Here is a 14,536-nt window from a genome sequence, read left to right as displayed (position 1 = left end):
GAACTCTTGGACTAAGCAGACATAACTTAAAAAATCGCTCCACCCTTTGTCCCTAAGCTAACCTTTAACACGTATACGTCAGACCAAAAATAGAATATGCCTCAACCATCTGGAATACCCATCGACTGCACCTCATCAGTACGCTGTAGAGGAAGTTCAGAACAGAGCTGCTCGCTTCATTTCATCCACTTTTGACTTTTCTTTCAGTGTCTCGGCGCTAAAAACTGAACTAACCATGTCCTCTTTGCAGCTTCGCAGGAAAGTCTCTCAGCTGTGCCTTATTCACAAAATCTACTACCACACTCCCGACCTCAAAACCACTTTGTTATTACCCCTCGACCGAACATCTTCTCGCCTCAACAACGTCTGCACCATCAAACACACTTCTGGCTCTACGAACGCTTTCAATTGGTCATTCCTTTCTCAAGCCATCAGCCACTGGAACAGTCCCCCATCCTCCATTGTCACCATCTTGGACCCTGCTGATTTCTCCTCTGCAGTAAAACTACACCTTTCTTAGCCCATGTGATGTTGTGCGGGGCTAGGCAGATCAGTGAAAACACTTACGCAGAGCGCTTGCCAGGCCAGACTTGTACGTAGTTCAACTACTTTACTCAAGTTACTGTAGTTTAACTACTTTTCTGGGTAGTTTAGTAACTTTTAATTACATTTCTATTCTAGTAATCAGTAGTTTACTTTAACTACTTTTCCGAGTGACTTCCACTCAAATTACAAATTACTTTCTAATTTTAGTGGTTGTTTTGCCTATCAACAGAGAACAGAGGTCGGAAGGTCAGCTGATATTTGCAGAGGGGGAAGCATACGGAATAGAAAAGGGGGGGATGGGAAGGAAGAAAGTGATTTAGATAGTCCAAAAAACCGCAAAATTTTAACGAGCCCCCCCACTGCAACAACACTGCTACGAGGCGCGGGGAGCGAACAGACACGACGCAAGAGAGGTCGAGTAACTGTGGGATTAGCTCCGAATAGTGGCGTTTCTTTGTATTCCGAAGCTCAAGGAGACTTGACGCATTTGAAGAAAGGGCTTGTCCCCGCTTCTCTCCAATGTAGGAATTCTTGCCCCCTACAGGAGGTGCACACACTGCTCCTTTTACGGTGCAGGCGATAGAACCCCTAACAACGACGCTCACGCCGGATGGGCTGCTCGTGTATCACTCGAAGCGCGTTAACCCACCCCCGCGCCTGCGTTCACGCCACTTCGCGGTGACAGTGTGCGGCTGCTAATTACAAATCTATTAACCCACCTATAGTCGGTTACAAGTCAAGAAGGTAGGAGAAGCTCCTCCCACAAGTGTGATGCGCCCGTTTCAAATCTCTGCAGCCGAAAGAAGAGTTCACTGGAAACGCTCCTTGTTCCGCTTCAATGGATTTTCACTTGTCTCCGATCCCACTTTTTACGAAAGCGACCTTTGTATTCATCGGAGAGGGAACCGAGCCCCTGAAAGCAGCCTTTGTATCCATCGGGGGGGAAGCTAATCCCCGAAAGTCGTATTTGTTTCCGTCGGTGGGGGAGAACTCTAATCTCCCTCTCGTGGCTTCCACAATGCTAAGTCAAAGCCGAAAGATAAAGCAAATATGTACAAAAAGGCAAGACCCTCCTCCCGCGTTGGCCGCGACGTCACGGAAACGGTGGGACGCTATTGGATGCGGAGGTGGCGGAGGGATATCTGAACCCCTTTGAGGGGCATTTGCCGCTACCTTCTTAACCTGTAACTGACTATAGCTCCCCCACCCCCCGTACACGCCGCTTTGCGGCGTCCGGTCGGCAACCCAAGCCCCGCTGCCCCCCCATGCACTTCCGTAAATAGAGTCGATACGATTTAGTTTAGCGATGTTTCGTCAACAACATTCGTTTTTTTAGTGTTAATGGTAAAAAAGAAATGTAAATATCGCCAAATGCCTCGACAAAACAAAATGTTCGAGAAAAAAATAAAAAGAAGTAAGCCGGCCCACACCATAAATAGAACCCGGGTCTGACACGTATGAGGCAGACATCTCACCACTAAGTTACGCTACTTCTTCGGAAACTCGCATTGCATCCGCTGCCTATGTTGACGGCGGCAGCGCCTATCTCCAAGCAAGCAAGCAAAACTTTATTTTGTGTAAGGGCCTACGTCCTGGTCTGGACGGCCCGTCGGGCCCATGTCTCGCGGATGGATTCCGTAAGGTTACCGTGTAGCCTTGTTCGTGGAGCAAGGCTTTACGAACCAGCCAATCCGGCGTGCGTGAGCACCGTTGCTAGGGTTTGTATCGCCTGCGCGTTAAAAATATGCCCGCGCGGGTCGGGGGGCAGTGCCCTCGGTATTCCTTGGGCGCCGCAGGCCTGTGTCTGCTCTGCCCAGTGGCGGCCGTTTCAGGGGGGGCAAAACGCATGCCTTGCACCCCCACTCTGAGAACTGGGGGGGCAAGTGCCCCCCTTGCCCCCCCGGTTGGTACGCCCATGAATGAACCTATGAAACTTTGGCGTACAGTCAGACGCCTATTTGGAAATCCAAAAAGTAAGATATCTTCTAAACTAACGTTTGATGGCATTCAGTACAGTTATGCCTTCTTGGCGGACAAATTTAATTCATATTTTATTAGTGCTGGTTCGTCCCTACGAGCACGTGGGTCAAAAGATAGCGTAGACAAGTATATTTTATCTGCAGTCAAAAGCTCTCTTTTCTTGGTCCTAACTGATGAACAAGAAATATACCTAATTCTTAAATCTTTAAATATAAATACAGCAGCTGGAGCAGATAATATTAAAGGCATACCAATCATAGCTGTCGCTCATTTTTTGTGTTCTCCTCTGCAGCCTATATGTAATATTGCATTATCAACTGGTACTTTTCCGGATGGCATGAAAATTTCAAGAGTCGCTGTTTTGCACAAAGGATTTTCTTTTGACAACAATAATAACTATATGCCCATATCCGTACTTCCTTTGTTTTCAAAAGTATTAGAACACGTGATAAAAAACGGTTCACTAAATTTTGATTGATAGAGATGTTTTTAGTGATGGAGCAAGATGGTTTTCAAGAAAAAAAGTCAACAGAAATGGCGCTACTTAATATAAAACAAAAACTCATCAATAATTTTGAAAATAAACTATTTACCACTGGAATATTTCTAGACTTTAGAAAAGCGCTCGATTCCATTAAACATGATATTGCCACGCTCGTCGGCGAGCGACCGCGCGCGTGGCCGAGTGGTTACCGTGCTTGACTGTCGCGCAGAAAGTCTGGGTTCAATTCCAGTCAGTGGCATGCCCTTTTATTTGTTCTTTCATTGCGCTCTCGTGAGTTCGAGAGCATTCTCGTCTGATCGAGTTCCAGTCGCCGAACAATCTAGGCCGATTGTTCCTGAACCCAACACGCGTACATGAGGGACTCCGCGTGCTGATCTGCAGTCAGTTATCGCCCAGCGTTCGACTCTGCTGCTATGCCGACTTCGACGCCCGCGACGATCTGTTATTATCTTTGTACTTTTTTATTTTTGGCACAAGTTCGCCACATTAAACGTTTATTTATGCCTGTTTATTTCCTGTTTTTTTGGTCACCACCCGTGACATTTTGGTAGAGGTGCGGGGTACCGCATGCCCGTGCAGCGTTCCCCTCCCAGGACCCGCAATGCAAGCCCGACTCCAAGCTCGGTGAGAAGACCACTCAGCGCGGAACCTGAAACTCGGACCAGCCGCCGCACCAAGGGAGAGGATCCTGAGTACGGTTTGCTGCTGGACAAACCCAAGGCAAAGAAGACGACGATGGCCAACCAGTCGCAGACCGCCGCCGCTCCTGCCGTCGTCTACCTACCCGTCGCTCCTCGGACACCGGCTCCCTTCCACGGCGAAAGCCACGAAGACATCGACGACTGGGTCCAACAGTACAAACGAGTGGCCCGTCATAACGGGTGGACAACGGAACAGTGTCTGCAGAACGCTTACTTCGCCTTGGAAGCCACCACATGGAACTGGTTCGAGAACCACCAAGCTTCGGTCACTTCCTGGGAGCAACCCAAGGCTGAGTTGCAAAGAACGTTCACGAACCAACAACGAAGAGAAGGTGCGGAAGAGCTTCTTCAAGCGAGGATTTAAGACCCTAACGCGAGCGTCGTTAGCTTCGTGGAAGATGTCCTGCGACTGAGCAACCGCGCCGATCCCGAAGCATCCGAAACAAAGAAGCTCAGAGTCTTGATGCGCGGCGTCAAGGAAAACATTTTCGGTGGTTTTCTGCGGAGCCCGCCTACCACCGTCAAAGGCTTCATGACGGTGGCCACCAACATCGAACGTGTTCTTCAAGCACGAGCCGCCCACTATCACCCAGTTCCCGGCGTCGGTTCCTTTTCGCCTTCCGGCTGCAACACCACGGACATCCGCGAGATAATCCGGGACGTCATCCGGGAGGAGATCAAGAAACTTCTACCTGCCGCCGCAAGCCCAGCTTCGCCCTCAATTGCCGAGATTGTCAGGGAAGAAGTCTAGCAAGCGCTGCAGCCTGAGGTTCTCGTCAGCACCGCTCCGGAACCACCGACGTTGAGTTACGCCGCAGTGGCCCGACGGCCACCGCCTCCTCGTCGCACCTATGTCATTCCGCCCCGACGTCAGTCTCCTGCGCCGCAGCACGACCGAAGCCACGACGACCAGGTCCAGTACGCCTGCCCGGAGCCTCGCGCACCCCGCAAGACCGACGTGTGGCGAACACCCGACCGACGCCCTCTGTGCTTCCATTGCGGGGAAGCGGACCACACCTACCGCCGATGCCCATACCGACGACTCGGGCTACGCGGGTTCCACCCGAACGACCCGCGCCCCCGTCATGGTGAACGCCCTACCGAGATCGACGAGTACCTGCGACGACCTCAGTCCCCCGAGCCTGCGTCCCGCCGAGAGTTCCGGTCGCAGTCACCGCGACGTCCAGCTGCGCCAATGCACCAACCACGACGTCAAAGCCTCTCCCCCCTCACTCCTCGCCGGGGAAACTAGGCGCGGCAACCCTTGAAGGTGGAGTTGCCGAAGACGACCGACGCCAAGATCCTCCACGAACGTCGAGGGGCCCCCAATCGAACGCAACCAGAGACCGAAACGACGCCGCTGCAGTGGTGTCCAATAACCTAAACGCCGTCATCGACGGCCACGACGCATCTGCACTCGTGGACACCGGAGCAGACTACTCAGTCTTGAGTGGGAGGCTCTCCCATCGCCTTCGAAAAGTCACGACGCCGTAGGATGGAGCTCAAATACAAACCGCCGGAGGGCACCTCATCACACCCATCGGGAGATGCACTGCTCGCGTCGAGATCCGCGGTGAGACGTGCCCTGTGAAGTTCATCGTTCTACAAGACTGTCCCAGAGACGTTATTCTCGGCATGAACTTTCTGTGTGAATACGGCGCCGTCACCGACCTTGGTGAGAACAGATTGACGCTGCGCAAGCCTGTTCCGTCTTCAGAGAAACCTCAAACAGCGTCAGCCGCCATCCGAGTCGCTGCCGACCACGTGAACCTGCCGCCGCGGTCAAGTGTTGTCGTACCCGTAGTGGCTGATGCAGCTACCTGCGGCAAAGTTGTTCTTGAAGGCAACCTTCAATTACTCCTAGAAAGAGAAATAGGCGTCGCAAGAGGAGTGGCTGAACTTCAGGATGGGCGCACCGTGGTCTTCGTGACAAACTTTCGACAAGAAGCGCACCATCTCACGAAAGGTGCCGCTGTAGGCCACGTCGAGGAAATTCGGAACTCCGCCGAAATCGCCGCGATTGCTGAAGAATCATTCCCACCTCAGCAACACATTACGGCGCCAGCGCAGCTCGACATTGACCCCAAGCTTCCAGGCCCGAAACGACGGCAGCTGCTTAACCTTCTCGCCGAATACAGTGACTGCTTCGCGACGTAGTCCAGGGTGCGCCAAACCGCCATTGCGAAACACCGCATAGTTAACGAGGACGACGCGCACCCTGTGCATCGATCGCCGTACAGAGTCTCCGTTAAAGAAAGGGAGGTGATCCAGCAGCAAGTGCAAGAGAAGCTGAATTACGACATAATCCAACCTTCAAGCAGTCCGTGGGCCTCTCCAGTTGTACTGGTTAAGAAGAAGGACGGAACGCTTAGGTTCTCCGTGGACTACCGGCAGCTGAACGCAGTGACGAAGAAAGACGTCTATCCACTCCCCCGCATCAACGACACGTTAGACCGGCTGCGCCACTCCCGATACTTTTCATCTATGGACCTGAAGAGCGGCTACTGGCAGATCGAAGTCGACGAACGGGACCGAGAGAAGACAGCTTTCGTCACGCCAGATGGGCTGTACGAGTTCAAGGTGATGCCCTTCGGACTGTGCACGGCTCCAGCAACTTTCCAGCGTGTCATGGACACCGTGCTGAGAGGACTGAAGTGGCAGACCTGTCTCGTCTACCTCGATGACGTCGTAGTGTTTTCCAGTGACTTCGACGAGCACTTGCGAAGACTCCGAGCAGCTCTCCAAGCCATACGGACCGCCGGACTCACCCTGAAGCCGTCAAAGTGTTGGTTCGCCTAAGACGAAATGAAGTTCCTAGGTCACGTGGTTAGTAACGAAGGCGTTTGCCCCGACCCAGAGAAGACTCGCGCCATCGCAGCATTTCCAGTACCGACAGACACGAAGGCTGTGCGAAGGTTTCTTGGACTATGTGCCCACTATCGGCGCTTTATCCGGGATTTCGAAAGAATTTCCGCACCACTCACAAACCTCACAAAGGACGCCGAGAAGTTCGAATGGGCCGAGAAGCAGCAGCTGGCATTCGACGAGCTGAAGCGACGACTGCAGACTCCTCCTGTTCTAGGACATTTCGATCAAGATGCGGAAACCGAAATTCACACGGACGCAAGTAACGCTGGACTAGGCGCGGTACTGGTTCAAGTGCAAGACGGCACCGAGCGAGTTATCGCCTACGCAAGTCGGACACTGTCCAAGGCGGAGGAAAATTACTCCACGACTGAGAAAGAATGCCTTGCTGTCATCTGGGGAATCACGAAGTTTCGTCCGTATTTGTACGGAAACGCGTTCCGTGTAGTCACGGACCACCACTCGCTCTGCTGGCTTGCGAACCTCAACGACCCGCAAGGACGCCTCGCTCGATGGAGTCTACGACTACAAGAGTTCAACATGACTGTGTTCTACAAGTCAGGCCGCAAGCACAGCGACGCCGACTGCCTGTCCAGAGCCCCCATCGAAACACCTTCCGGCAACAGCAACGACGATGACGACGAGTACTTCCTAGGTGCAGTGAACACCGACGACATGGCACGTCGTCAAAGAGACGATCTTGAGTTGCGCGCGCTAATCGAGCACCTTGAAGGACGAGGGGGTACTGTCCCCCGTGTCGTCTCGAGAGCCCTGCCGACTTTCGTCCTCCAACAAGGTGTACTTTACAAGGAGAACTTCGAAGACAACAGCACACCATGGGTGCTGGTAATGCCCACCGACCTTAGAGCGGAGATCTTCCAAGCCTGTCACGACGACCCGACGTCCGGACACCTTGGTTACAGCCGTACGCTGGCCCGAATTCGTGAAAGGTATTACTGGCCCAAGTTGCCGAAGACCGTTCACTTCTACACACGGTCCTGCCACGAGTGCCAGCGACGCAAGAAACCGCCGAAGAAGCCGGCAGGTCTCCTGTATCTGATCGCTCCCCCGACCGTACCGTTCCAGCCGATCGGAATGGATCTACTTGGTCCTTTCACACCATCGACGCAAGAAAACAGATGGATTGTTGTCGCCACAGATTATCTCACACGGTACGCCGAAACGAAAGCCCTTCCTGTAGGGACTGCTGTGGAAGTCGGCAAATTCTTTATCGAGTCCATCGTCCTCCGGCACGGCGCTCCCGGAGTTTTGATCTCAGACCGTGGATCATCGTTCATGGCCCAGCTGACGCAAGAAATCCTTCGTCTCAGCCACACCAGCCATCGGCGCACAACGGCGTACCACCCGCAGACCAACGGGCTGACGGAGAGACTCAACAAGACCATCGCCGACACGATCTCCATGTACGTCGATGTGGAGCACAAGACATGGGACGAGGTGTTGCCGTACGTCACATTTGCCTACAACACGGCCGTGCAAGAGACAACAGGGGTGACACCCTTCCAACTGGTTCATGGTCGTAAAGTAACGACAATGCTGGACGCGATGTTACCCCACGAACCGGCTGTCGACGGAAGCGACGACGCCCAGGTGGTTGCCCAACGGGCAGAAGAAGTCCGCCAGCTCGCGAGACACCGTATTCAAGCCCAACAACCTTTCGACACTGGCCGCTACAACCTTCGTCGTCGGAACGTCCACTTCTAGCCCGGAGGCAGGGTGTGGGTGTGGACACCGATCCGCCGCCGTGGTCTCAGTGAGAAACTCCTAAATCGCTACTTCGGACCCTACAAAGTACTTCGTCGACTCGGGGATCTGAACTACGAGGTGATGCCCGACGGAACACGGACTTCATCACGCCGCGCTCCACGACCGGAAGTCGTCCACGTCGTGCGCCTCAAGCAGTACTACGCGCGATAAGACTGCGAGCTGTGATCTTGTGCACCGCATGATAGGATTGTGTTTCGCGAGCCTCCGTATGTTCCCACTTTTTTGTTTGTTTCGCTCTTTTTTGTTGCCTTTTACGTGGCATCGAGACGATGCCTTTTTAAAGGGGGGAGTAATGCCACGCTCGTCGGCGAGCGACCGCGCGCGTGGCCGAGTGGTTACCGTGCTTGACTGTCGCGCAGAAAGTCTGGGTTCAATTCCAGTCAGTGGAATGCTCTTTTATTTATTCTTTCATTGCGTTCTCGTGAGTTCGAGAACATTCTCGTCTGATCGAGTTCCGAATGTTCCAGTCGCCGAACAATCTAGGCCGATTGTTCCAGAACCCAACACGCGTGCATGAGGGACTCCGCGTGCTGATCTGCAGTCAGTTTTCGCCCAGCGTTCGACTCTGCTGCTACGCCGACTTCGACGCCCGCGACGCTCTGTTATTAGACTTTTTTATTTTTGGCACAATTAGTTCGCCACATTAAACGTTTATTTATTCCTGTTTATTTCCTGTTTCTTTGGTTAGCACCGGTGACAATATATTGTTTTATAAACTACCGTGTAATGGAATTCGAGGTGTTGCTTTAGATTTGGTACGTAGTTACTTATCTTGTCGGTCCCAATACACGTGTTTTAATGGATACCGGTCCAAGTCAGAACAAATTGCGCATGGGGTTCCACAAGGCCTTTTTTAGGTCCTCTGTTTTTTTATTATTTTTATTAATGATATTGGTGCCTATACCGAACACCTCTGAAATACTTTTGTAGGCCGGCGATACAAGCTAATTTTTTTCTGGTCCATTTTTAGGTAATCTAGAAGTCACTGCTAACACGTCGCTCAGCGAGTTATCGGATTGGCATAACTTTAATCAACTTCAGTTAAATGTTACTAAAACAAAATATGTAATTCGTAAGCCACGAAGTAAACCTGACGATTGTGAAATTCTTTTAAAATTCCAAGACTCTGAAATCGAGCGTGTCAATGTTTATAAATTTTTGGGAGTTCTTTTTGAAGAAAATCTAGGCTGGACACCTCATATAAATAAAATACATGCAAGCATCTCAAGATCTATTGGTATTTTATATAAAATTAGATCGCTGGTTTCATGCTGGTTAAAACGTTAGTTGCACTATACTTTAGTTTACTATCCTCTCCATTACTGTTTCTTGGTTTAGGGTTCAAAAACAAAAAAAAAGAAAAAATTGATAGGTTGTTTCTTTTGCAAAAAAAAAAGCGATACGCTGTATAGAAAGCCTTTAGCGTACTGACCACACAGCCCATATATTCTTTAAATAGGTTTTCTTACCATTAGTCAGCTATTCCTTCTTAAACTTTCAAAGTATATCTATAACAAAATAATCAGTGACCCCACCCGTTTTTGTTTTTTTTGGACGCACCTCTTCCTAGTAACGCACGATGCAATCTTCGTCACGGCTCCTATAGAATACCTTAATCTAGGAAACGTTTTGGACATCACCATTTTGCATACTGAATACCTTATTTCTTGAATAAACATCCCACTCTTAGGAAAATATTTTCAGATCGTGTATCAAAACACAGCTTTAAAATTAGTACAAAGCGGTACCTTCTGTCATGTCACGTTGAGTAAATACTTTTAGATCATATTTTCATTGCGTATGAGTTGTATTACCCGTTTCATTTATTTCCAAAGTGTTAGGTGCACTAGCGATTGATTGTATGAGCTCTGTACAAAATATGCTGTGTTGATTGATTTTAATGTTCTATTGTATTTTCTTTTACGCCTTTAATGTTTATTGCTTTTGTTTTCACCTGCTGGGCATTGTAATTGGGTGACAGGGCCATGTCAGGCAGAGTTAATCTGCCTTTTGTCCTGTTACTCTTGACCTAGTGTCTAAATAAAACCGATTCAATTCAGTCACTGTCAGCGTTGCGGCACGTCCGGCATTAGCTAGCTTTGCCGCTTTGAACCTCATGCAGAAGAAGCATGTTTCTGCTGCCGCCATTATGGTGAATTTGGTATATTTAGTGTCTTCTTAATAGGTGGTCTTAACGCGGACACACTCGGTAACTAGATGCAAAAAAGCAGATACGTTTTTTTTTCTCTAAAACTCTAAACATCTATGCAGCACAAGTGATTTCGCCCGAAGGTTGCACAGATGATCTCAGTATTTGTTTTAATAACATAGAGATATGAAAGGTCTTTAGATTTTCCTAAAACACACTAATTATAAATGCCGAGGTTTGTATCGAATGCTGGCTTGCATGTGCAATTACTAGGATCTTGAATGCACGGAAGGATGAAGTTGTCCATGAAGGGCTTAATTCTAACGAAGTACATCGGGTGATCGGTGACATTGCATGGCAACACGGTAGAGGTTATTAGTCCCATCAAGGTCCAGCGGTCATCCTTTGTCTTGTACACCAGCGGGCCTCCACTGTCGCCCTGTTTAAGAATCAAAAAGCCGAAATAGAAGAAATTAAAGGGCTTAAATAGCGGGAACCCACGCGGAAGCTAATTTACATTCGTTCACCTCTAATTAGGATATAGCGCATTGTGGGGCAGCCATCGCGCTAGTTTGACGCCTTCCATTTTCGTGTCAAAGAAACCCGTGGCTTGTATTTACTAATAAGCATACTCTCATTGAAAGGTACTTGGAAAGAAACGTGTCTGCACGGCCACGCAATTTCAATTTGTTTTTGTAACTCAAAGCAGGAGCCACTAGACATTAAGAGATATTTGAGTGATGGAACGGGTTTAGTTTACGATTCTGGATGTTACTGAAAGCAGTATAGGCGAAACTATGTAAACACTAAACTGCCGACTAAAATGCTTAATGCTGTGTGTCCTGGTTGACCAACACTTTTCTGTCCGCTACTCTGGAAGCTTTAGAAGTTACAACAATCAATTCTAAAATGGCCAATCAAACTTCCGTGATCACCACAGAGAGCACTGCATCGAAGAGCTCTACTGGGGGTCCCAGAGAAACGGTGAATACACCTGGGCTCCCATTCCTCGGAGCTTATTTTTATACCGACTCCATTCATACACTGACAGTGCGGCGAAATCAACGTGCTTCTTGGACCACTTCTATGTCTATATGTTTCCACACAATCTCGCTCCCGCCCATACTACCACCACGAAAGCGGAGTCAGTTGATGAGAGGGAGGCGGTTGATTGACCCGGCGAGCGCGTAGCTTCCATCGCACTGCCAGCTTAATGGTGAACGAAGTATAGGCAGAATGCTGAACATATGGAGATTGTTCGTATTTCTAGATAATAGTCGTGGAGGCAGTCTATCATGACAAAAAAAAAAAACAACCAAAACACAGAGAAGTCACGTGACTTCCGGTCCAAAAAAGAAATATATTGAGGAATGTGGTGGTTGTAGGGATGAAGGTGCAGAATGATTGCGGGGAGGAGCTTCAGTTGTTCTGCCCACAGCGCGAGCATCCGACATTAGACGACGCTTTGAAGTCTCGTGCACCTCAAGGGCGCGTGCGCTTCCAAAGCACTGTTGAAGGCGCTGAAAGTTTGCTGGCGAATGGGCGTTCTGAAGACACTCCCTATCATTCTCATTCTGTCAGTGACCACAATCGCCAGCGTTCTTGATTGCTGACGCTAAAAAATGTTGTAATCTGAGTTTTGTCACTATTAATATTACGGGGACTGGCTGCACCCCGTCTTCCTTGGGCTGCCAGCTGTTTTTAGGGACGTTGAGCGCATGTGAGCACCTACGTACGATACTTATATTGACTACAGATGTTTTAAAATGCCTTCGAAAAGAAAATGGCCATTTTCAGTATTTAAGACTTGCAGTCTTATAACTTAATGGTGCATATGGTCAAAAATAAAATAAATGTTTGTCCTCACCGAGCATATTGATCCGAAGTCGTACATAGCGCAAACGATGTTCCCATGAAGTGACGAGTCGTTATACAGCTTATCGCATTGTTCATTTGGGATTAACCGAACCCTGGCTTCTTGCAGCATATCAGGAAATTTACTTTTGAACGGGTACCCTGGTGTCACACCAGTGTCATAGTCGAAATGCTCGGTTGTGTCTGAAATATAAAATCAGATGGAGACCGACGGATTAAGCTGACCATGAAACATTTTCTCGTGATTCGAACTGAGTTTGGAAACCGTTAATGTCTTTTCCAATTAAGCTCTATCTTGCGAGATTGTTCTTCACGAGTTGTGGAAGATTTAAAAAAAAAACAAAAAACGCAAGAACATTTGTTATTGCGAGATAGACTTTAGTATATCTGTATCTTCTCCAGGTAAAATTGCTTAACGTTTGTGGTGTGAAGGAATCTTAAAGTTATTAATTCCCTGGAGAAGGGAAGCAAGTAGTACCAAATACAAGCAAACATTTCCACTGGAAATAGAGACGTCCCTGGTTTGATATCAGGACCAGAAGGATTTTTGAAGTAGCGCAAGAGTCACCTAGCTGTTTTTGGAGATTTGTGTTTTTCCTAGGTTCCCCTTCGCAGGGATTATTCATGTCCAGCTCGCTTGCACCTTTGTACTAATCACATTATCATCAAAAGGAATCTTGTTGGTTATGAATAAGAATATACTTGTAAAACGTCGCTAATTGTAGGGTATCTGGATTTAAACCGCCGGAAATTAAATGATGAGACCATGAGAGTTGTAATGCTGGAACATCTTTCGCAACACGTTCGAGGCGAGTTTCACCATTAAAACCCTGTTTCTGAGTTTTCGAATTAAGCTTGTTCTACTGAGATATACTTTCAGTATTCTATTGCTTCAGGTAGTGTATCCCTCTATCTACAGTTATTTTTTTAGCATGGAGGGTATCATGAAATCAGGCTCTTAATGACACTAGAATGCCAGTATAGGAAGGAGAATACCTAGTGAAAGGTAAAATTATTATTTTTGTACTAGATATTTGGAGCAGTTGTGCCCCAGAAGCATTGAACCTTATGGATACGTGAACCTAAGCTGTTAGACGCTTTAATAGCAAGCCAATACCGCAACAACGTTCTTAAAGGGACACTAACACCCCAAAGGTCGTTTTTTTTGTGGTTAAAAACGACGCAAGTTATCCGTTTCTAGACAGAAACAGAAAAAATACGGCAACGCAAGAAAACAAGAAAGAAAAACATTTCCTACAAGCGAGCTTTTTGGCGCCATTCTCTTCCTCGTCTCACCTCCTCCTATCTTTTTATTTGTGGCGCCAACAATATGAAATTTAGAAGTTTTGTAAGCGAAATTTCCTAAATATTTAGTAAGGACATTCGTAAAACATGTGTTTTAACGCAATTGTGAACGCGCTACGGCCCTTGTTTTGGAAATACCGAAAATCGGAGTCAGAAGTAACGTCGCCCACTGGCTTTGTATCATCCCTCAATAAGCATGGCGCTGCCGGCGGCGCACGGCATAAAGGGCAGTGAGGATGATCGGTGAGTGGGGGAATCGGACGAAGCTCTCTTTTTTAAATGCCCGATGACCTCTCAGACTTCAAACAAGAAATCGTCAAGCGGTCACAACAACTGCGTTCGGTGTCTGTTTTACCGTAGTTTCGGTGGTAACTCCGCCGGGGCAGCCTTTCACGCAGAACCGGCGCGACGTGGTCCTTCACGTCGGCGACAAGGTCCACTGCGCGTCCTCTTCGACCTCGCACCGTTTCAAGTAAATTGAGATCGATGAAAGGGACCTAAAATAACTTCAAACTCGAAAGTGAATCGTCATCTGCTCACAGCAGCAGGCGGCTGTCACAGAGACGAGAGTTTAATCGCGGAACGAGGGCGAACACACTTCGGGACGGGATGGTTTGGAGGCGTGAAAGAAACTTGAGTTGCAGGACAATTCAATCTTAGACGTCACTGCACTAGCGCGGATGGCGTGGGAAGCTCAAATTCGGATTTGGGAAATTGTTTTTTTTTACTCCCCAAATACTGAGTTCCCAAGTTTCGAAGTTTCAGGATACTGTCCAGGCATCGTTTTCAATCGTTTCGGATTATAAAGAAAATCTTATTTTG

General features: G+C 48.6%; 1 protein-coding gene across 1 annotated transcript in view; it reads right to left on the bottom strand.

Annotated features, from left to right (window-relative positions):
- Positions 1–10,751: 10,751 nt before the first annotated feature.
- Positions 10,752–14,536, bottom strand: part of LOC120850870 (plasma kallikrein-like) — a 44,603-nt gene continuing 40,818 nt past the window's right edge. The window contains exons 6-7 of the mRNA XM_040223547.1: positions 12,402–12,592; positions 10,752–10,973 (exon numbers count right to left, since the gene is read on the bottom strand). Of these exons, the coding sequence (XP_040079481.1) occupies positions 10,752–10,973; positions 12,402–12,592 (413 nt within the window). The remainder of the gene's footprint in view (positions 10,974–12,401; positions 12,593–14,536) is intronic.

The sequence above is a fragment of the Ixodes scapularis genome, unplaced genomic scaffold (assembly GCF_016920785.2).
Source record: "Ixodes scapularis isolate PalLabHiFi unplaced genomic scaffold, ASM1692078v2 PGA_scaffold1__304_contigs__length_218370807, whole genome shotgun sequence".
Lineage (NCBI taxonomy): Eukaryota > Metazoa > Arthropoda > Arachnida > Ixodida > Ixodidae > Ixodes > Ixodes scapularis.
Note: the sequence above shows the minus strand (reverse complement) of the source record. Positions and strands in the feature narration are given on the sequence as shown.